This window comes from Protomyctophum bolini (assembly GCF_963924005.1).
Source record: "Protomyctophum bolini genome assembly, chromosome: 1".
In the NCBI taxonomy this organism is placed as follows: Eukaryota; Metazoa; Chordata; class Actinopteri; order Myctophiformes; family Myctophidae; genus Protomyctophum; species Protomyctophum bolini.
In genome coordinates, this window is record NC_137862.1 from 48,102,990 (window position 1) to 48,128,411 (window position 25,422).

The 25,422-nt window shown below is 44.3% G+C and overlaps 1 protein-coding gene across 1 annotated transcript in view; it reads right to left on the bottom strand.

The window, feature by feature from the left end:
• The window catches only part of igdcc4 (immunoglobulin superfamily, DCC subclass, member 4), a 138,854-nt gene that overhangs the window by 84,191 nt on the left and 29,241 nt on the right, over window positions 1-25,422 (bottom strand). Inside the window, exon 2 of the mRNA XM_080785179.1 lies at window positions 13,277-13,666. Within this exon, the coding sequence (XP_080641305.1) occupies window positions 13,277-13,666 (390 nt within the window). The remainder of the gene's footprint in view (window positions 1-13,276; window positions 13,667-25,422) is intronic.

The following is a 25,422-nucleotide window of genomic DNA, read 5'->3' on the forward strand; positions in this document are numbered from 1 at the left end:
AAAAAAAAATAATAATAATAATAATAATAATTAGCCACATAGGCCTATGTAGTATAAGTTCATACTATAAATCAGAATATCAGTTATAAATCAAATGCAGTCTTAAATATAACCCACATCATGGAGGTGACTTACATTGAAACAAGTTCAAAGACGCATAGGAAATCTGCATCATGCACACAGCAGACAAGGGTATGGCTGTGTGGTTGGGGATAAAGGGACAAGTGAGCATCCAGGCCTGCTTTATTGAGAGGAAGTGAGGGGGAGGAAGTGAGGGAGGCAGTGAGGCACTGCCACAAGTCCTTCCTGAACCACTGTGGAGTCTCCTTGTGGAGCGGAGGGGAACTTGCCCTTTACAGTTTGTGACAGCCGCCCCCAGATTTGTGCAGCGAATATGTTCAGTTGGTGGTTTCTTCTGGGATTTCGGGGAGTGGGATTAGTCTGGAAACGGGGCGTATGTTGTCTGGGAAGAGGGAGACCTTCAGCCGCCCCATGGGACATGAACTTGGGGCTGGTGAGAGGCATTCAGCCGCCCCGTGTTGACCAGATCTTCAGGCTGGTGACAGGGGGTTACCTCGGGCGGATGGCCCGGAGGCTGGATAGGAGTGGAACTGGCCGCCCCAGTCAGGAACGGAGGGTGATCAGGTGGTCGGGATCCAGGGGACCACGGCCGTCGACACTCTGGCGGTCGACCACTGTACGGGAGCCAGACTGGAAAACCGCTGACCCTGGCGGGGCCATACTGGAGGGCAAATTCAGTCTCTCTGCCACTCTTGAACACAGGAAGTGATGGCCTGGGTATCCCATATGTAGAGGCTATAAACAGGTCCATGGAGTTGGGGGTTTGAACCTGTGAATAAGCAGATTGTGGCTGCTGGTATGATGTGGCTTGTAGCATTGGTGGTTGGCTACTACTGATGGAACTGGGCTGTATAGGGCCAGGCATGGGCACAGTATAGGCTGGGGCATGGACGGTAAATGGAGGTGGAAGTACATGGTGAGTAGAGAGGGCAGAGTGTGTTACACTGGCAGCTGCATGGTGACTGGAGGATGGCATTGTCTGGGCAGACATGTGAGGGATGGACGGCGATGCAGCTTGGGCATGAGCTACATGGGGAAAACTAGGAGCCTGAGTAGGGCCTAAGGGCTGCATAGTGGCTTGGGCATGAGCTACATGGGGAAAACTAGGAGCCTGAGTAGGGCCTAAGGGCTGCATAGTGGCTTGGGCATGAGCTACATGGGGAAAACTAGGAGCCTGAGTAGGGCCTAAGGGCTGCATAGTGGCTTGGGCATGAACTACATGGGGAAAACTAGGAGCCTGAGTAGGGCCTAAGGGCTGCATAGTGGCTTGGGCATGAGCTACATGGGGAAAACTAGGAGCCTGAGTAGGGCCTAAGGGCTGCATAGCGGCTTGGGCAGGAGATACATCTTGCTGTCTTGATTGAAGCATGGGGGATGTTGGAGATGGCTGAGCAGTTGGTGATGTTAGGGGATGTGAGTCAGCATTCATCGTTCTTGAGGAGGCAGGAGTGAATATGGGAGGCAGGCCATAGAAGGAAGAGGTGGCTTTTCCATCAGGAGAGGGAATGAGCGCAGCAGCTCCCTCAGGGTGCTCATCAGAAATTATATTTTGATGAATGAAGCTGGAAACAAGTTGGGCTGATTGAAGCTGGTGCTCTTTCATGCGGATGCGTCGGTCCATGTCGACCTGTCTGACGATTCTCTCTCTCTCCTTATGTGCATCTTCTTGCGTGTGCTGAGCAGCTCTGGCTCTCTCATCAATTGTCTTACATTGGTCATCAAGCTGCTTTTCCTCCTGTCGTTGCCTTTTAAGCTCCTCTAGTTCATCTCTCCTTTTCTTCTCATCCAGATCCACTGATTTGGAGATCACTTAAGTGTGACGCATGGCTACTGCTGCTTGAATGCCTACTTATTTGAGACCTAGCCTGGAAACTAAAGCCTGATTTTGTTCGAGTCCTCCTGCTGTGAGAACTTAAGGCACCGAGGGACAGTGCAGGTTGCCTTTGCTGTGAAATACCATACCAATCAGGTGGGCGTCTATTCCTTTTAGGTCTAACATCAGGACCTGGAATGGCTTCACCAGGTGGTGAAGGGTTTTGATCCTCTTTGTGAGAGGAAGTAAATGATGGCTTTGGTGAAAGGTGAGGCTCTGTTTGTGTGTGAGGTATAGTTGGACTACTAGGTGTAATAGTTTGAGACTGTGGGGTGGCTTCTTCTGTGAAGAGCTGGGTTGAGTCTGTTACACTAGTAGCAGGTATACTCTCAGTGGACAGAGCTTCTTCACCATTCTGTTCGTCGGCCATTTTAGGTGGTCACTGTGTGGTTGTGGCTCAGTTTCCGGGTCGAAGGACCATTTTGTTAGGATATAAAGTTCAACTGGAGCCACAAACCACCAGGAAATCAGGATTTTGTATTATCCAGTTTTATTTGCAGGATAAAGGTTGACATTTGCATGAAGATTGCCTTTATGGTTCTATAAACAAAGAAAGGAAACAAATTATAATATATATTTCTATATAAACATTAAATTATAAAGTATGGCCTTTAGTTCATAATTATACATTTCCTATTGCATATTCAAATAATAATTAGCCACATAGGCCTATGTAGTATAAGTTCATACTATAAATCAGAATATCAGTTATAAATCAAATGCAGTCTTAAATATAACCCACATCATGGAGGTGACTTACATTGAAACAAGTTCAAAGACGCATAGGAAATCTGCATCATGCACACAGCAGACAAGGGTATGGCTGTGTGGTTGGGGATAAAGGGACAAGTGAGCATCCAGGCCTGCTTTATTGAGAGGAAGTGAGGGGGAGGAAGTGAGGGAGGCAGTGAGGCACTGCCACAAGTCCTTCCTGAACCACTGTGGAGTCTCCTTGTGGAGCGGAGGGGAACTTGCCCTTTACAGTTTGTGACATATAGGGTAGTAATTGCGGCTTGCCGCAACCTTGACGGAAAATAAATAAATAAAAGATCGCATTCATCGCGTATAGTTCATCGCCGGGCACTTTATTAATTCTGAACATGCCCTTTTAAACAAATGCCCTTTTAAGTCCGACACATTTTTCAGCAGGATGAAAGGCAGTGCGGTCGTTGCAATATGGAAGAATGGGGGGGAAAAGAGAGAAAGAAAAGTAGTATGATTTGACTTGGTATACAGTAGAGTGTGTTTTCATTTTCTGTGCACATTCAAAAAAGGCAATAGTAGCAGATAAAGTTCAAAACGCGTCTCTTCCATATATCAAATATTGTTGGGTAAAAACATATAGCCAGAACAGCGGCTGTTATTGTAGTAGTGAGCTGTGTTTGGGTACTGCAGCTTTAAGTGGATAATGCTGCCACTGTGCGAGATATCCAGTGTGCAAATGCCATCAAAAAATTACAAATAATAATAATAATCAACAGCTCACTTATTATCGTCTGGAATTGATAATTACTCGCCGCAGCTGTCTGCTTGTTGCCAGCTAATTGGGGGAGGTCATTTGGCCTAATTTGTGACACTGCCGTAATTTGACCGACATTATCCCCAGAAGGTGTGATTGTGTGTGTAGTGGTTGTGGTGTGTGTGTGTGTGTGTGTGTGTGTGTGTGTGTGTGTTACGCACGCATGAACGGCGCCCAGAGAGAAAAGTCAAGAGGATTTTGCCTTGCAGCTACTGGCATCGTGCCAAGAGAGAGAGAGAGCGAGAGAGAGAGAGAGAGAGAGAGGGAATTGCTTCACTCCAGCCTTATTTACATTTTTACTTCAATACAGTCTGCCAGTCTGCTATTGGCTCACTAGCTATCTCTCCCCTATATCACTTGCTCTTAGACAAAGGAAGGCATACTGTAACTGTCACACAGCTGTTCCAATATTGTCACTGTCGGGCACAAACCGGCTATGTCCAAAAACCTTTTACTTTCTTTCAGGAAACGTGGTAAAAGTACCATTGTTTTCCGATGGACTCAATGCAGTTTTATTTTAGTCACAAGCTCTTGTAAATACAACTTTCACGTCCAACGCCACGCGTCCATGTCGTTTCTCCGTGAATACCGTATGTCCGAGTGAGACACACACACACACAAAGCATATCTTTTGAACGAAGGCAGACAGCGATGTGTCTTTATAGCCACTGACCGTGTTCTCCACGGCCCGTCACATCACGGAAAGAGAAACTGCAAAAGCTGGCCCCCGCTGTGGGAAAACTGAGAGCAGCCACCAAAGCTGTGCGTGGTTGTATTTATACAGTCGGTTCGGCTCTGTAGAGCCTACAATGTGACGTCATTTGAGGTTCACGGGGGGGCGGGTACCGTCCTAAAGTCGCCTCTTCGGTGCTACTGAGAATGTCTGACGAGCCGAAATCATTTCGGCAATACATAGCCGATTTGCTCAGACACACATGACTCATATGACACAATTCTCCATTCATTGTTTAGTTTAGTTTGGCACTCATAGCTTTAGTTTCAAGTGGCCATCATAATACTTTATATTGGTTATATGGAGATACAAGGTTTCTGCTGGCAGTGACAATAATACAGCTATACTCAATACCCATGGTGGTAATTCATGTTTTCCTACGTTTCCCACGTTGCACCATTCCTTCAATCTCTGCCTCTAATTGACAGAAGTAAAGAGACAAGGAGAGAAGCAGACTTCAGTGTCACTATAACACAGTAGCTCTTCTGTCCAAGCCTCCCCGTGGACCCCCTGTCTGCTCACTGCACATCAATCTAACACAGTGGTGTCCAAATGTAGATGGAGGATCAGGGTGCACTTGGAAATCTCTGAAACATTTGTGGCCAGTTTTCTGAAAAACCTATGTTGTGTACATTTATATAGCTAAAATCACACTTTTTCCGGATTGAATGGGTTAACATGGCTGTTATAGCTGCTATAAGCAATAATATGTCTTTTTTGGGGGGGTATTCAGACAGACAGCAATGGGTAAAACGCTCCCCCAAAAATGTAGTCTCTGTGACACATCTAGGGGCCACAATCTGCATTCAAAGATGTTCCTAGAAGCTTTGTCATTGGTCGATTTGCCTGTCTACTTCCTGATTGGTTAGTCATTTCGACCGGGGTTTTTTCGACCAATGACAAAGCTTCTAGGAACATCTTTGAATGCAGATTGTGGCCCTGAGATGTGTCACACAGACTAACATTTTTGGGGAGTGTTTTACTCATTGCTGGCTGTCTGAATACAAAAAATAAAAATAAAAAGTTGTAAAAATGTTGACATAATATTGCTTAGTGTATTTTAAGGATTCTAAGCAGACTTCGATTCATGGATGAATGGTTTTAAAGAAAGAAAATTCCATGATTCTGTAGATAGAACCGATATGGACATTAACAGTATATATGCATAATATATAAAGACCTTCACAACTACGTGCACGCACACGCACAGACACACGCACACACACACACACACACACACACACACACACACAGGGGCGTACACTCGCGTCTCACGCACGTCTGAAGGACATAGTTAATAGTCTCTATGGGTTGTTCCCTTCATCCTCCTCGCCTCAAACTTCCTTGAACCCTATGGTCCCTCTCCCTCCCTCCTCCCTCCTCCCTCCCCGAGTCCCCGAATCCCCCGTCCCTCCTCGATTGTCCCCATGTCCCCTGAAGAAGCCATCCTCATAAATAGGCATGCGACAGCTGACAAAAGAAGGGGACGTCCAGCGAGGATACCGTCTCGCTTTACACAAAGCTAATGACTGAATGAAGACCCGCAGAGACACAAAGAGGCTTCCTTGGAGACACGAGGCTGCGTTCTCTCTTTCGCCTTCCTTTCCTTTTCGGCTTCCTTCTTTCTCCTCTGTCCTGCTTTCCTTCCTTCTCTCTGTCCCTTTGTTCTCTCTCTCTCTCTCTCTGTCTCTCTCTCTGTCTCTCTCTCTCTCCTCCTCATCTCAATTCAATTTCAGTTCAACGGGGCTTTACTGGCATGAGAAAAAAATATGTTTACATTGGCAAAGCAAATATGATGCAAACTAAACAAAATAAATCAACACAAATAGTTACTCTTTAAAACACTTTGAGAGAGTACCCCAGAGCCATCATTCACATGTCAACTGTATATATGAGCCCCGCTTCCGTGTGCGTCACACGCTTCACAAAGACGAAACCGAAAGCACATTGGAGTCTTACAGCTGGCAATGTTGTTTATCTTTCGTCAGAAACGGTAATATATCGGCCGTGCTGGGGTGCGTGCGCATTTCGCCTTGTGCCTGGAGGGACACTGAATGTATTATTTATCACGACGGAGTAACCTCACATCTCGGAGGACAGTCAAGACGGGCAGCGTCGGTAGGCCAATTAGAGGCAGGCGAGTGTTACCATGTCTATGCTCGGACGCAAAATAGATGAACGCGTCTCTACCTCCACTTGCTTCTCTCTCTCTTTGCCTCCCCTTCCTCTCCCTCTCTCCACCTCCTTGTGGCCCTCCTTTATGTCCCTCTTCTTCCTCCTCCATCCACCACCTCTCCCTCTCTTTGCCTCCTCCTTTCTCCCTCTCTCTCTGCCTCCTCATCTCTGAAACTCAACTATCCATTACGTCCCCTCTCTCTCTCTCTCTCTCCCTCTCTCGTTCCCCTCCTCCTCCTCTTCTGTGTGCGTCTATAGCACAATGTTGCTTAATAGTCTTACCTGTTCCCAGGACACTAACATACTGCAGACAATAAGTCCCCTGTCTGAGCCAGCCCAGAACCAACTCCATCTCCAGCCATGCAAGGAAATCCCCTTGAGGAATGCCACGCAGCGACGTGCACTGCACTGTGTGCACGTGCGTCTATTTGTGCCACAGAGTGCTGGAAGAAGCTATATTACTGATACCACGAAATATCGCTGCAGACCGCGGCAGAAACCTCCTATTTCCATAATTATTTGACCATTATTTATTTATTTCCTGTAAATTAACACAGTCTATACTTGAACACTATACATGTCGTCCCACAGGATCGGCAACCAAATATAAAATAAAGGCGAAAGCCGCAAAAGAAAACATTAAATAATATATATTCTACAGTAGACATACATACATATTTTACTCAAGTAGCCTACAATGAGTAAATGCACTTCATTACTTTTCACCACAGATGTGTGCGTGTACGTGTTTGGGTACACAATCCCCCTCCCCTGTCTGCCCCATGAGAAACATATTCCATTTCCATTTGAGCTGCTCTGCATTTAGGTGATGCTCTGCATTCAGACTGACGCTCTCCCTCAATGGGTTGAGCAATTGATCTGAACCTCCACAGAGGCATTGATCATTAGCATTATGAAGACGTTTTTTCAACGTTTCCCAAATTTGAGCTGTTTATTACCGTTTTTGTCAACTCTGTGATACACTCTCTTGATGTAGTGTTTGAGTGGTTTGGAGAGCATCTATGTTTTGTTGATGTAAGTGTTTTGTTCTGTGTCGACATGTTTAATGTATTGTCTATGTACTGTATTCATTGTGTTGTGCCCGAGGACCCCCTCTAAAACGAGATGATACCTCTCAAGGGGATATCCTCTAAAGCAGGGGTTTTCAACTGATTGTGAACCAGGGACCACCACCTTGACTATAAGGATCAACCTGGGGACAACTGTTGTGTTGTAATGGGATATGGGCTAAGATTAGTGCTTTCGTAACCCTTGTTATGGAAAGCATGTCTTATACTGTTTATCAAACGATGGTCCACGGACTTAACTGACATACCGTACTGACAAATGTGGCCCTATATCTTGGGCGTGCCTTAACCTTTATCCCTAAACTTTTTTTCCATACATTATGGCTATTATCGGCTATTTGAACTATTTTAATAATAGTATTAATATATATATAGTAAAAATGGCAAATACGTGCAAGATATAGCACATGAGTATATGGGCACATTTCCTAATAATGATGTCTCAATCAGGCAAGCTGGTACACTTCACCCTTCTTGAGATTCTTCTGTGGAATTTCTTAACCTCAGACTTCCCAGTAATTCTGATAACATTGACGCACTTCCATGGAACAGTGAGTGCACAGACGTTTAGTGCACTGTTCCATGGAAGAAAATACAAAATCTTCACTTTGCTACATTACTAAATGCATGGTCAGGGAACACATGCAATACCTCCACGGACCACCAGTGGTCCACTGACCACCTGTTGAAAACCCCTGCTCTAAAGGAAATAAAATGTCAATATATACTGTACTGTCTAAGCAGAGTTCCTGAGTTCTTGTGCATGCCGTTTCAGAGTTACAGCAAACAGCTGGCCTGCTACAGTTCTACAAGACTCTTTCATTGGAGCCGTGTCCACACAGCGCATTTTATGGGCAGAGGAGCATAGCTGAAATAACATAAACATAGACTTCTCTCATCAGGTACATGACCCGGTTGTTACACACAGAAAGGCTCAAGTGAGCAGCCTCCTCTCCAAAACGTAAACTAAGCATATTCTGTACACAGGCGTCCTCAAGGGGTCTACGGAACCCCATGCCTGAATGTACATATACCGGTAGCCTTCTTACTGCCAGTATAGTCTGCCAAGACTGCCAGCAATATTTTTTGCATTTTTTACTATAATCTTTCAAGACCCACAGAACATTTCTCTCCATGACTATATGCAAAAACCAAACATCCCAAAAGAAAGACAAAAGTCTCCACCCTCATCGGGGGAAAAATGTGTGTCACCGCAATACTCCATTCTTTAGTTATTGGCAGTTGAATTTAGCTTGTTTTCAACCAAAAATGCTGTCTCGAAACAGAAAGCAGAGACATATTTACTTTTTATAAATCACTCACAGGTTGCGATCTATCGTAAACCACTGAAAACAAAACACCACCATGACGAACGATATGTCGCCAATGGCAGTCTGTGCCTTGGATTGAAATGACGAATAGAGCTGGGTAAATGGTGCATTTATATAGCGCCTTTATCCAAGGCGCTTTACATAGATTGTGCATTACATTCACCCATTCACACACACATTCATACACCGATGGCAGCGGAAACCATGCAAGGCACCAACTAGCACATCTTTTTGAAACGTCTATGGAAAAAAATGAATGGGAAATTCTCTTATGGTGCCCTCGTAGTTCTGAAATGGGGCTGCGACGCTCTATGCCGGGGGGGGGGGGGGGGTGGCTATTTAGAGCGGGGGCTAATGAATATTGGTTTACATAGACCTGTACGTGCCCCTCGGCCACCGGCCTACACGGCAGGGATGCAACTTGGGAACCTTATAAGTTATAATACCCATTTCAACTATCTGTCTGTGTCCCTTTTGTGCCCATACTGAATATGGAGATCTCTATCTGCCTTTCTGCCTGTGTCTGAAGCAAACTGACTGTGAAAAGTGGAATGGTTAAGTAATCAATTGGCAGGTGTGGGGTTGCCATGGCAATCAATTGGCTGAGGTGGGGGGGGACTTGGGCTCATTAGGTCCACTGGCAGAGCCTGACCAGAGCCTTTTGTGGTCTTTCTGGACAACGGTGGACCGACTCAAGGCCGGGCACTGCACTCCCTGTGGTGCGGAACGCGTGTGTCAAAAGTCGAATGGTTCTCGAGCTATGTGGATTACAACCACACACACACACACACACACACACACACACACACACACACACACACACACACACACACACACACACACACACACACACACACACACACACACACACACACACACACACACACACACACACACACACACACACACACACACACACACACAGAGAGAGACGTGGCACATTTATAGTTAGATAGAAGTCAATCAATTGGGTTTAAGGGGCTTAGGGGGGCTAAGCCTCCATTAGAGGAGGCTGGACTTGTAGTCCAGGAAGGAAGTGAGACAACATTTTCATGACACATTTTGGTCATGAACGTGGCTATAATGACTAAAACATAAAAAACACATACGATATTACACAGATAAAAACAACAGGATAGTGTTTCTTGTGTCATAAATATCAAGATCTGGTTGCAAAAGGGGCGAAGTGGCCCTTTGATGAAGTGGCCTTACGGTGCATGGACTGACTTAAAGGAGTAGTTCACCCAAATTAATGAATTATTTCTATCCATTTACACACCTCATGAAGCCTCATGTATTCACAGAAATGTTGTTTTTTTGTCACATTCCTGAGCCTATAATTATTACTAAACATTAACCATTCAAGCTCTATCTATTGTACTCTGAGAAGATCTGCCATTTTCGCAAATGATTTTGCAAGAGATTTTGTGTAGGCCTACAGTATATACTAATCTGAATCACTCATATCCAATAAAACTGATTCTGAAAATGTACCATTTACTTATAATGTACTTATAATGTGCCCTGTGTCGAGGCTCACAACACGGACCCTGCTACGGCGCAGAGCGCACCTGAGGCGGTGCATGGACCTGCAGGTGGCGCAGAGGACTGTGAGTAAAGCGTTCCAAAAAGTTAATGCTCATAAAGCTGCAGGGCCAGATGGGATAGCCTCTCGTGTCCTTAAGACATGCTATAACCAGCTGTCATGGGTCTATACAGACATATTTAACCTGTCCCTGTCATTGTGCGTGGTGCCATTGTGTTTTAAAAAAAACAATAATTGTACCCATTGCCAAGAAAAAACCTGTTACCTGTCTCAACGATTATCGACCTGTTGCTCATGAAATTCTGTTCTCATGAAATGCCTGGAGAAAATGTTTATCTCTTATATCAAGAGCATCATTCCTGCTAGTATTGATCCCTTACAGTTTGCTTACTGTTCAAATAGATCTGTGGATGACGCAATCTCTCTTGCTTTGCACACTGCCCTGGTACATCTAGAAAAGAAAAGCTCTTATGTCAGACTACTGTTCATAGACTATAGTTCCGCATTTAACACTATTGTACCATCTAAATTAGTGTTGAAACTCAGTGGCCTTGGTGTGGGCAGCTCCATCTGTAAATGGCTATTTGATTTTCTGACGGGTAGGCCCCAGTGTGTGCGCATAGGAGAGAGAACCTCATCCACAATTCTCACCAGAACGGGTGCGCCCCAAGGCTGCTGCCTCAGTCCTCTGCTGTACAGCTTGTTTACTTTTGATTGCGTCGCCAGATATGAGAATAACATCATAATTAAATTTGCGGATGATACCACAGTGATCGGACTGATAACCGACGGGGATGAGAGGGCCTATAGGAGGGAGATAGAGGATCTAACTCTATGGTGCGACAACAACAACCTCTCACTTAACACCAATAAGACCAAAGAAATCATTGTAGACTTTAGGAAGTCCAAAGGTATCCACACCCCCATTTCCATCAAAGGGTCATCTGTCGACATAGTTGATAACTTTAAATTCCTCATGGGCATACACATCACAGACACATTCACATGGTCACTCATACACATCACAGACACATTCACATGGTCACTCATACACATCACAGACACATTTACATGGTCGCTCAACAACGAGTACATCCTCAAGAAGGCGCAGCAGCGACTGTACTTTCTGAGGCGCCTTAAAAAATTTGGCTTAAGTACAAAAGGTCTAGTGAATTTTTATCGCTGTATAATTGAAAGTGTCTTAACTGGCTGTATCACAGTGTGGTACGGTAACACGACCGCTCAGGATTGCAATAGGTTGCAGAGGACCATTAAACAGCAGCTAAAATCATCGGCACTACAGAATTACCCAGTCTCCATAACATCTACACCACTCGCTGTATGAAAAAAGCCCACAACATCATGGAAGACACCAGCCACCCCGCAAATACCCTGTTCAAACTACTCCCTTCCAAAAAACGCTACCAGAGCATCAAATCTCGTACCACCACCCGTCTCAGTAACAGTTTTTACCCCCAGGCAGTCAGGCTGCTGAACAGCTGACCTCGATCTGTATTGCACTTCACTTCACTTGCACTTTTCTTTTCCTGTTTTTTTGTCTTTTTCTTGCACTATAGATGTTGTTTATGTGTATGTAAGATTGAGAGTGCTCTGAGCAAAACAAATTTCATTGTATGTATACTCTGTATCTATACAAATGACAAATAAACCTGAACCTGAACCTGAACCTGAACCTGAACCTGAACCTGTGTCAATGCCCTGGTTGGACGTAGCGCATGGAAGGAACACGTTATTCCAACCAGTTCCTTTCCCCTCCATCAGGCGCCCCGGCTGGCCAGGGGGAGGCAGTTTAGAGATCAGGATTACTGCATGTTTTTTGTGAGGGTATACCTACCCTAGGGGACACGGGGAGAACATGCAAACTCCACGCCGCCAAGCACCCACAGCACCACGAGCGAGAATGGACCTTCTAGCTGTGAGGCGACAGCACTACCGACTGTGCCACAGTTGCCCCCGCGGTCGCTGCTTTCAATCTACCTACAATCTAAAAAGTCTGAGTACGTCACCGCTGTTCAACTGCTGACACGTTTGGCTGTGTGTGCCGTTGACATCCTTGATGGGTTCAGAATAAATGAATCACTTAAACGTTGAATGGTGCATTTATGTATAATGCCTTTTATCTGGAGTGTATGCGTGCATGTGTGTGTGTGTGTGTGTGTGTGTATGTGTGTGTTAGATATCCATTCACATACTCACAGCGACGGTGGAGGAAACCACGCAAGGCACCAACCTGTGTCTTGTCTTGTTTCACAATGAGTCACATGTCTGTACTGTACTGTACTGTACTGTACTGTACTGTACTGTACTGTACTGTACTGTACATACAGTCGGAAGAAGAATCCAGCATGGTCTCTCTGATTGGTACGTCCTCCCTCCAACAGCCACCGTCCTCCCAAAGGCAACTAAGTGCCTAAAGTAATTAATCTGAGTATACTTCTTCCACCACTGTTTCCATAATAAGCCCCATAGAAGAAAAAAACATCACACCCCTGTGAACTGAGCGGTGCAGTCTGCGCGCGCACGTGCGCGTGCGTGTGTGTGTGTGTGTGTGTGTGTGTACTGTACTCTGTACTGTATTGTGCAATTGTTATAGTTACAGTGGTCAGTGTAAAGCGCAACAGATGTACTGTAGCCCTTTAGGCCACCCAGTGATACTACCGTACTCAAAGACATAGGCCTACATACAGTACTGTACATACATGTGACGTGAACGTATACATACTTACGTATGTACACATGCATGCACGGAGACGTGTACGTATGTACGTATACGTACACATGCACGCTCGCGCACACACACACGCACACACGCACGCACGCACGGAGACAGACACACAAAGTCACTTAACGGAGGCGGTTGGCACCGCTCCAAAAAGAAAAGCATTTCGACACGGCGGGGACAAACTTACTGGCCAGGAGCACGTTGACCGTCCGACTGGTCAGAGCCCCCAGGGCGCTGGCGCTCACGCAGCTGTACGCTCCCTCCACGCTGCCGCCGCCGCCGCCGTCCCCCTCCCCCTCCTCCTCCCGGAAGGTGGGCGTCGGCACCAGGAGGAGCGACCCGTTGGGCTGGTGCTGGAGGAAGCGGTGCCGCATCTCCGCCCCGCCGTTGTTGTCATCGTTAATGTCGTCGTCGTCGTCCGGGGGGGGCAGGAGGGGCTGGCCGTCCTGCAGCCAGGTGACGTTGAAGGGCGTGTCGGAGGCCCCCAGGTTGCACTCCAGCAGCAGCGGGGTCCCGGGCTCCAGCACGGCGTGGACGGGCCCCGCGCCGCAGCTCAGCTCCACCGACACGGGTTTCTCTAAAAGGGGGGGGAGGGGGGAGGTCAGAGGTCAGACGAGGAGATGAGGCATTTCAGAAAACTATCAAATCTGCACTCTCAGTGTTGTATAATAATAATGTTGAGGATCAGCAGCGATCAAACCAGACAAGAGTGTGGATTTTATTCTCTTATATACGTTCTCTTTGAATCTGCACCCAGCACACGCCTGGACCCTTAGAGACTGTCTGAGTTGAGCCTTTTCCCCCGAAGTGAACGCGGCAGAGAAACCTCTCATCTCCCTATATTCTAACTTTTTTATTTGAGTTATTTCTTATTTCATTTTTTTTTTTTTTTTGCATAAATGAACAAGCTCTGCATGAAAAGTGCCAGACAACCGTTTTGAAATTCAAGGGCGCACACATTGATATGCAGTGGGCCAGTCTCAAGCATTGTCAGGTCAGACCCGTCAAACTGATACTGTACTGTATTTGGCTGTGGACCAGCAGGATCACCAACTGAAAGGATTTTGTGTCATTGAAAAACCACATTCTTTCAAGATCCCCCCCCCCCCCCCCCCCAAATAGCAGTTCTACAAGCTCACAACGCAATACACCATGTGAAGCATTGTGAGCTTGTAGATCAGTGATAAAAAATAGCCAAATCAATATCAAATAGGGTTCAACCTGTTAAACTGACTGTGATGCTATAATATCAACTCATTTTGCTGGATCCCCTGTAACCAATGACCTAGACTCAGGTATAGCGGTTCCCAAACCTTTTTGGCCATGCACCCCCTCTTACCTCCTGAACTATAGGTAACGCACCCCCCCCCCCCCACATGGAAATATAAATTGCATAAGCTAGTATATAGGGACATACATTTCCTATTTATCCACATGCACATATACAGTATGAACCTGAATATGGCTGATATATGCAGCATAGGCTATATTCTGCATTACTTGCCACATATTGGCATAATTATGTTGATATATTTAAAATACCCATAGCACCGCCATTACCCTTTGTGATAATGCTGGCCGTTGGCCGGAGGTTCCAGGGAGTAGACGGGTCCACGAGTATATTTCAGGCATTTTATTTACCTCCAAAGTGCAGTGACAATACAAAAAGTTATAAATACTGGCCAAAATATCATTCCAAAAATAGGAAACAAAATACACCTGCTGTCTAAACTTTAAGAAAACAACAGATCTTGAGAGACTGTTACAGGCTATTTATCCTTCAATGAGGTCCTGGCTTGCAGCTCTCCCTGATGTCTCTCCTAGCCTCAGGTAATACTGAACTGCCTCCACCTGCAGCAATCCTGCTTTTATACAGGTGGGGCAAACCATCCCCTAATCAGCAAGTGGCAAATCAATTGACTCAACCACACGGCCAACTAAGGCCTATACGAGTACTCTTCCACTGTAATGTTCTATGGCAGTGTATGGGACTGCCACTTAACATCAAGATAAACCGCAGCCAATGAAGACAGAGTCGAAGGTGGAATTGACTGTTTACTTCATGACAAAGCGGTGAAAACTGCAAAAATAATAAAACAATACATTCAGAGTTGTTCTTAATTGACAGCATTCCAATCATTTCACAACTAAATAAACCCAGGTAATTAACAATCATACACACACTAGCTAAACCACCTACACTCACCAGTGTTGATTAGTAGGATGACATACACCTGAGGCTAGGCTATGTTATGTTCTGCAGACAACAGTAAACATTTGTCAAAAACGTTTCCAAATACAAAATAAACATAACAAAATACCACAAAATTGTACAGAAAGTTAGCATATATCTAACATCAACTGCAACTTACAGCATTGCCTCTCAAAAGCTTCCAAGTTGGTAGATGTTTTCTTTTCTTAAGCTTACAGCTCTCAGCTCTGAACAGTGTGTGTTTACTCTCTGCACTGCTGCATCAAAGATGGTGCTCACAGGAAGTGACTCTCATTATATACTGATTTCTTCAAAATAAAAGCACATGTACACAGGATGACAATAAAGTAGTTGCAGGCTTTTCTAAAGCGGACAGAAATACCAACATTGCTTAGAATTGCCTTAAAGGCAAGACATCCACACTACTATACTTTAGAGGAATACTGCAGATTAGAGACAGGTGACAAACATACAGTAGGGCCTACAAATGCAACTTCAGTATCAATAAATACAAATAAACCTTTTAAACTCTTTCAACCATTGTGTCTATAGGGCACGGGCTGGCCTGGCCCGTGACACCCTTTTCATGAAGCGCACCCCCTAGAAGGCGCTCGCGCACCACAAGGGGTGCACGCGCCACAGTTTGGGAACCACTGAGCTAGAGCATTGGTTCTCAAACTGGGGTCCTGGGACCTCCAGGGGTCCTCGGGGTGATTCCAGGGGACATACAGAAGAAAAATACATGTTCAAAAAACGTAGTTATATTTACGTATATAAACGTATTAAGTTATATTTGATTCCTAATGTTAAACCATTGGACTTTCAATGGTGTACTGTAAAGGAACAGAATATGTAGAGTTTTCCGAACTCAATCAAATCTTCCACCAAGTGCAGCATAAAGTGAAGGACTTAAAAAACAAATAAAAATAAGACAAACGTATAGAAAACTAAAATACATAAAACAACCTAGGAACATAAGATACTGTAAAAGAGACAACCTTACACAAAGGCCCTGGCAGCTCAACAGCTTGTTTCTCCAAACCCAACTAGCGAGGGAGGCTATTAACAAAAAAAGGACGTCGTCATAACGGTATCATGAAGTCATTCGGCTTGCTGGGACCACATGGCATGAAATCAATTAACAATCAATTAACCCAGCTATATGTTTTCATAGCCTAGACTGACCTAAACCTTCAAAGGATGTTGTACAACATAATATAAGTTACATTTGTCATAATATTACATCATTATATTCAAAAGACCATATATAGTAAGTATTGTTCTTAATTTGGGGGTCCTTGACATGAAAAGGTTTTGAGAACCACTGTCCTAGAAACCCCAAATCAAGTTGACAGACACTGAGTTTAGTTTGTACAAGTTGGTGGTAGGTAAATTAATGTCACAGACTGCAGCTCTACAGCTAAACGCACCACGGAAGTGGATGTACTTCATAAAGCCCTTTGAATTGAATTGAATTGAATTGAATTGAATCGTGTGTGTGTGTGTGTGTGTGTGTGTGTGTGTGTGTGTGTGTGTGTGTGTGTGTGTGTGTGTGTGTGTGTGTGTTTTGGTATCTGTGATGCATGCTGTGCTGAAAACTCCACCGTGCTTTGTGCGCAGAGCGAGCAAAGTAGTCTAAATTGAGTCTTCACAGTGCAGACACCAGAACAAAGCTGCTGAATAACAGCATCAACCACACACTGCTAATTATATTATGTAATCCTATAAACCACTGGAAAGTCCTTTCTTTTAAGAGAGAAGCTTCTTTTGTCCAGCGTGATTTCTTAAGGGTGTGAGGATGATAAATCCCCACTCAGTCTGTCATGCAGTAAGCTAGACTTCCCTTCCTCTCACTTTCTTTTGCACTCACCTCGTTCCATTCCTCTGTCTGTCTGTCTGTCTGTCTGTCTGTCTGTCTGTCTGTCTGTCTGTCTGTCTGTCTGTCTGTCTGTCTGTCCAACACACTCCACACACGCACGACGGGCAGGCAGCTTTCCTTCAGATTCTCTCTGGCATTGGATTAATTAAATTAATGGGGGATTGGATATTTTCCTTGATTAAATGAGCCTCCCCCCTCCAACCCCACACTACAGCAGAGTTTGCTGATGTGGGTATATGCTTTGAAAGACTGTGTCACAAACTCAAGCATGCACGTGTGCTCATCTACCAGACAGGCATGCGCACGCATGCACGCACGCACGCAATTCACCTCTCTCTCCGTCTCTCTCATTACGCAAACTGAAGGAAATCTGCCTGCCCGTCATGTGTGTGTGTCTGTCAGACAGACAGACAGACACACACCCAAAATGTTTTTTTCATGCTGCTGCCCTCAGGGAAGAGGTACCAGAGTATCAAAGCCAAGCATACTGAAGAACAGTTTTCTCCCCATGCAGGCTGTATAAGACTGCTTAACAAGCCTAAATGAACAATTAACATTTGTATGGTATTACGGCCTTGTATAAACTTTTAAAAACCTTTTAGACCTAGTATCGTTATTTATTTACTGTTTGTATATATGTGTGTTGTGGAGCTTCACCCAACCTAGGTTTTTCCACAATGCACATACTCGTCACTACATCTGTGTGACAAACATATTGAATCTTGAATCACACTGAATGCTGACCGATAATGGAAGTTATGGATGCTAAGGGTATTGATTCATTCTGACTATACTTTTCCAAGGCCCACAGCAAACGTTGTCTTGAATAACACCACATACCCCAAAAGAAAGCTTATGTTGTCTACTTTCATAAAAATCTTACCATATTCCGTTCTGGAGTTCTTATACAATCTTTATATGTTGTCTAACAGTGCTGTTTTTGAACATAAAGCTGAGAGTTATGTCACAGACATTGACAGGCAAATATAAAATAATAAAAAATCCCAGACATACTATACACCAAATGAAAGAATCTCCGCTTTCATGAGGGAAAAATCACATTTATCTTCCGTTCATCAGTAATTGGCTTTGGAATTCAGCTTGAGCCTCCCACCAATAAAGGTGAGAGAGAACACATAATGTATGGAACAAGAGTTGTATAGGTCCATTAAATAAGGCCTATAGCGACATGTACATGCTATATACCCTATGAAAAAACAGACTCTCAGCTTTCATAAGAAAAAATAATTACATTTATCCCATCTACCGTTCGCCAGTTATTGACAGCTATAAACGGACTGAGGCAGAAAATCATGTACAACTTTTATTTAGTTTGGTCTGCAGGGCTGCTAGATGTATTGTCCGGGTGGGGACAAAAGTGATTGAAAGTAATCAATAAAAAGACGCAAATCACGTAAAACTACGGGGTCCGCATCGCGTGTCTGGGATTCAGACACGTATTTTACGGGTCCCACATTCTGTGGTTTCACTATATAGTGCGTGCGTGCGTGTGATACAAAGCCAGAAGGCAAAGCTCTCTGTCTACCGAGCAATCTTCGTTCCTATACTCTCACCTATGGTTCCCTTCTGGCCGCTCTACCGGCCACTCTACCGCTGACCCACTGCTACCACTCTACCCCCTGAGCCAACATCTACTGCTCTGGGCCAAGACTGAAACCCTGCTTGGGTCATGCGAGATATTGCACGAGGAAATAATTAAAACGGTAGATATCCTACCTATACCCTAGCCTGGCTAATAAGCCAGACCGAATCAGCCGTTGGCAAAACAAAATTGCCTGCCGGCGGATTACGGTCTGGAGATCAGGCTCAATTGTATGCCCATTTCCTACACCAGAGAACTGGTGTGGCCAATCGGGACACGGTATGCAATATGGGCGGGCTTTGGTACAGTGACGTTCAATGCTTGAGACCTTTGACTGACAATAGCTCTGACCAATTGCGTCAAAGAGAAAATGTTTGAAACCGCCCCCCCCCCCGGGAAACAAGATCCATACACAGCAACTCCAGACTCAAATACCACACAATGCACACGAGTGTGATTTGAGTCTGGCTTATTAGCCAGGCTATACACCCGACATCAATGGAAGACCACTTCAGATGCTGTACAATTTAGGCATTAAAGCAGAGTAAGTCAATAAACTAGGAAAATAATCAGAGTGGAGAGAGAGAACAGTGTAGAGAAAACTATGATACCAGGCAAACAATAAACCATCTCTTAAAAACATTCTAATCTAAATAACATTGTGTACATTTGAAACTATAGGACACCAGGTAAACAATGATCAATGAATCAATGAATCTGACTAAACACAATATATAACATGCATTCCTTGTTCTTCCTCTAATTTCCATCCCACGATTTTCTGGGCTCTACACTCCCTCCGCCAACTTGGGGAGAGCAACGGACTGACCTCATGCTTCCTTCAATGCATGAGCGTCCAAGCCGCTTCTTTTCACCTGACAGGTTGTACGTAGCACGTGGAATGAACATTGAACACGTTATTCCAACCTGCAGTTCCTTTCCCCTCCATCAGGCAGTTTAGAGACCAGGATTACCTTATGTTTTTTTGTGAGGATACCTACCCTAAGCAAAGAAAATGCATTCCTAACATTCTCTGGTTCAAGAAAAACAAATCTAAGAAATAAAAACATGAGTGACCAAGACATGTCTGCGGTAGCAGTTGCAACTTGCAAGCATCCATCGAAAGAAAATGTGGCAAGAGGGGGAAAGGCTATAGGCACTTCAGACGGCAGAAAAGTGGGAGTGAATCTAGTTATATTGTATCATCGCAAAAATAGCAAAAGTAGCAGATTGATAAACTGAAAAACAGCCGATCTCCAAGCTCACAATGTGCGGTCTCTATAGTTACAAAGTGTGAAAAATAAAATTCCTCATCTTGATGTTTATGAACTCATTAAGTCATTCACTCTGGGTCTCCTTAATAAGTGTGTGTGTGTGTACAGTAGAGTTCTCAACGAGCCTGAAAATTAAGACCCGGCCATAACTGGGCCATAACTGATCAGGCCCGACTAATTAGCATAGATTTTAGGCCCGAGCCGGCCCTAAAACATCGGGTCGGGTTGTTCGGGTTTGGGCAGAATTTGAGAACTCCATACACAGAGTATAAGTCAGATGCCAGTCAGCACCATCTTCATAATAGATAAATACTCAGACAGAACAGAACTATCATTTTTATTATTATAAAGAAATGCAATATATATAGTTTTTTTTTTCATGGACCTCGAGGCTCGGCCCAGCCCTACTGATTAGCATCCATTTTAGGCCCGAAAACGTCACGTCGGCTCGGGCCTGGTCGGGTTCGGACAGAGTTTGAGAACTCTAGTGTAGAGTATAAAGCTGTATTCATTGTGTTGAAGCCAGCAGCATGTGACCTACTATCATTTCTAAAGTAGGACTAGGTGTTACACTTTTCAGACTCACACTCGCTCCTTTTAGAATGAATCTCATTCATATTCACAGACGACCTAAATGTATAGCGAGCGTGTGCACACACACGCACACGCACACACACACACACACACACACACACACACACACACACACACACACACACACACACACACGTACGTTTGTATTACTAAGCTTGCAAGGACATACATATTTTAGGTCGGTAATTTATTTTGCCATTATCCCCGAAACCAAAAATAGCCGATTTACAAGCTCACGTGTCCCAGCATAATGTGCTTGTAACATTATAAATATATATTGTTAACCATTTCTCTTCGTGAGGACCAGTAAAACGCATCCTCATTATGTCTATGTCTCAAATTCTACTGAAATTGAATAAGGACCTCACAAGTACAGTAATAATGTACACGCACGCACGCACACGCACAGTCACACAGTCACACACAGTCACTCACACACACACACATACAGTCACGGTCCCACGAGTGTGTGGTAGCAGTTAAGAGGGGCTTCTGTGAAGTGGCCATTTTGCTATTTTACTGTGCTAGTGGGATATGCTGGTGGGAGGGGCAGCGTCCACTCCAGGAGGTGGCTGTTGTGTGTGCTCACACTGAATGGACCACCGGGCACAGTGCCAAGTGGCTCATAGCACACTCATAGTAGTGAGGGAGAATACCATGGAGGGAGAGAGACAGAGCAACAATGATGAGGGACTAGAGAGAGAAAGAAAGAGAGACAGAGAGAGAGAGAGAGAGAGGAGAGAGAGAGAGAGAGAGAGAGAGAGAGATAGAGAGAGAGAGAGAGAGAGAGAGAGAGAGAGAGAGAGAGAGACCGATCTATGAATCTATGAATTTATTTATTCTTTGTGTTTGACTGTACTTTGTTCCTGTTTTTCTGGCTACTTCATCAATGTCACACAAAAGCATCAAAAGTAGCCGATGTGCTACTTTTGCTATTTTTGAATTTGATATACCTGTATGAATATATAAAGAGAGAGAGAGAGAGAGAGAGAGAGAGAGACAGAGAGAGAGAATCAAAGCTGTGAATGAAAAGCAAGATGGGCTCTCTATGCAAAAGGAACATCAAGCTAGACATCATATTAGACAACAATTAGAGAAACAAAATAGTTTGATTTCGTTGTGAGGTCTAGCTGGGCCTGGGGTCCACAGTCCACTTACCAACCAAGAACTTGTAAAAACAAATCCAGCGTAAGTGATAGTTCATTGAGGCACGGAAGGCAGAAGGTTATTATATATAGTTCCCCTCATTCATTCCCCTTAGTAATTCATTCTGTTTCTTTAAATCAGCTGCCTCTCCAGGTCATCTCCCTTCACACTCATTCGCTACGAGCTATCTCATCCACGCCCTCATTCCCACAGTGCAATTCAGCGGCCTTCTTAAGCAGCCTCAGCTCACTACTCACTCTTCATGCTGAGCTGTGGGTAGCTGTGGGTGCGGCTTCAGTTCAGGTGGATCACCACCCATCACCACCCACCAGGCAAACCAGGCATACTTAATGAACTGGTGGGCGTGCCCACATAATAACTACATTTGAAAAACATTATACCTCCTTTTTATAACAATAAGACCTGATGATCATGTTTTAGGGTGGGGAAAAAAAATCACTGCACTCCATCTTTAAAGGAGGCTCTGACTGGAGTAATATTATGGAAGTGTGACGTAATGACCAGCAGTTGCTGTGAATGGGGAATAGGAATCTAGGCTGATTGATACAATCAGCTGACTGACCTATTGCAGCTGAGGCATGCAAGATTCCCGTGTCCTGAACTTCATTTACCAATCAGATTTTAGAGGAAGGTGTAACGAGACAGGAATTGGGGGGGGGGGGGGGGGGGGGGGGTGCTCTCAGTGCTCTCAGCTGTTCAGTTCACCATACAGGACACTCGTGTTAAGGGCTACAGTAGGTCTACCTTCTTCACAATAAGAGTCCGACGGAGAGCATAATAAGCTGCTGGCTTCAGTGTCAAGAGAGCGCCCCAGACTCGTGACTATTCCAAAAGATTTTAATTGCATTTCAAATCGGAAAAGAATCTAAACAATCTTATTCAATCTGGATAGAAACAAAGAAATCTTTGCAAGTGTGGACAATATCCAGAGAGAGAGAGAAAGAGAGAACAAGACGTAACCGAGCACCGAGCATGTTCTCTTACCTGTCCCCTGCCTGCGATGACAGTGACAGTCCATGGCTCCCGTGGCCTCTCAGCTAAGGTTTCCCCATCCCTGCTGTTTTAGTTACACAATACCCCAGTCCATTAATGAACTAGAGAGACCCGCCGACATGTGCAGCCCAGAGGAAAAACACCAGGGGAAAAGGAATCACACTAAGCAAAGTACACTCTGATCCCCCCCATGCTCTACCATTTCCGAACAAACAATGTGTATTTCAGATCTCTTGTTTGTTGTTCCAGGGTTTGCCTCATCGGCGCATATATTTGGCCCCGTTCAGCGGTTCTCGGTATAGAAAACAATGATTGAATGGGGATGGTATTGGATATAATGTTGCCAAGTATGGAGGTGAGGATTATGGTAGCTATTGTTCCATGAAGACCAGACAAAACAACATAAATACAATCGACAGACAGACAGACAGACAGACAGACAGACAGACAGACAGACAGACAGACAGACAGACCATTTTACAAATATTTTACTTAAACAAATACCTAACTAAGTTTTGTGTCAGCCTGTTCCAATTCCTTTACCCCGTAAAGTCCTTCTTTCAGTTCAACAGTGATGTGTACAACTTCAATAACATGCAAATCAGCTACATCTCCCAAAATGCTGCACTGGTCTGTGCCAATTCTCCATCTAGGTGCAGCTAGGGGGGCTCAGTTATCGAACAGCTACAGTATATTGAGATTACTCTCATGCTCAAGGGCTAGTGGGGAAACTCTCATATACAGACAGTTATATAGACAGTTGAGTCAGCTGCTGAACACCCTGTCTGTTTAACACTTCTTATTGTCACGGTTTGAGACAAGGATAGGTAGGACCCAATGGAATTACAGACAAATGCAGGCTATAATGCAAGATATTTTAATAGAAAACCCACACGAGGGAACAAGGAGCAAAATACGCAAGGCCAAATACTAGGAAACTCAACAAGTGTCGTTCACGTGCATGCGAATCACATCGCGCAAGTTCAAGGGGGCTTTTGATTTGGTGTATACTAGCATCAGGGCCCTCGGAGGGGTTGGCTGGTGCGGTGTGGAAGTGGTTATATTAGTACAAATCCAGAACAACATGCAGATGTGTGATCAAAATAGGCAGAGTAAGCATGAACTCTCGTCAGTAAAAAGGCCAAAAAAAGCCTAGTACCCAGTAAACAATGAACCTAACATATGCTGATCTATCTAAATAACATTCTGTATTTCGAGACTACGAGGTTGAACAATGAACCTAGCATCTGTCTAAACAATAGCAAGAAAAACACGTCTAGACTAAGAAACAAAAACATTCTCCAAAATATCCTTTCTGTCAGTGTTATCTGTTCTCTTATCTTGAAATTCTAACCTTTTGTGATTTTTTTCTCCATAAATTTAATGAATGAGCATCACAAAAAGTAATCAAAAGTAGTACTTTTGCTATTTTTGAATTTGATTCCTGAAAGTAACAGTTTTGGAGATACGAGGTATATCTGCCCGACTGAGATGAGATACAGTAGATAGATTTTCCATGCCCTATTGACAATGTTCTGCACCAGTTGCACCCTCATCTCTCTCTTTGCTGAATCTTTCATCACCTGCTTTGATACGCAGGTCGATACGGGGCAAACAGAGCCCAGCTGTCTCCCAGCTCCCCACTAATCAATGGGATAACTTAACTCTGTGATTCTAAATCCTTTTTTAATTCCATGGAGCCCCAGTGTGATATGCATTAGGCCAGGGATTCTCATCTCAACAAGGAGCGTGTTTTGGGGGTGAGCGTTCTTGTATTCTTTAAATCTATTCATACCAAGGGCCATGGTGTGTATTCTCATGCGCTGATCCCTGCACTGTGTTTTATAACAACTTTGGTGTAGATGGGATCACACAATAAATCATTGAATAAATCATCAAATCATTGAATAAATCAGTCTGCTTTGCGGTGCTTTTGTTTGAGTGGTTTGGAAACCTTGTTCCTCTTGAAAGACTGAAGTGTTTTGAACAGAGAACTATACGAGAGTTCTTATCAATATGGCTGTGCTCATTGTTGAGGAGAGGTGACAATTAACTACTGATAATATACTGAAAGTCTGACTCATCCTGAATAAAAAATTGTGTGCAGGTGACAGATATTAAAGTAGCTGAATTTAGAGTTCATCCTTGTTCTAATAGTAAAAACAATAACACAATTCACTGGTGAACAGAATAAATGTTAACCACTTTCAAAAGAGAAAATCCAAAGGCAGTACAAATGGATTTGTTTGCGTGCAAATAATTCATTAACAATAACATTCTGTGGCGTGCTATGAGCTTGTAGATCTGCTATTTTTCAATAGCTAAAGTATAACATGAGGCTTAGTTAAAACGCCAAAGGGGTTCCCATCTAGAATGGGTTAAGGACATTTCAGACAATACCTAGTAATTCATTTTCAATGAATGCAAGTGCAGGTCTAAATCCATGAAGCATACAGTATATAGGAGCATGCTCTTCACACAAACACTCACACTCACACACACGAACGGCAGAGAACAGCAGACCTCCAAGCTAACAGTGGCCGCATCCACGACGCAATGTGATCTTGTAAGTCAGCTGTTCTGGGGCGCGCAATAGAGGGTATATGGCTGC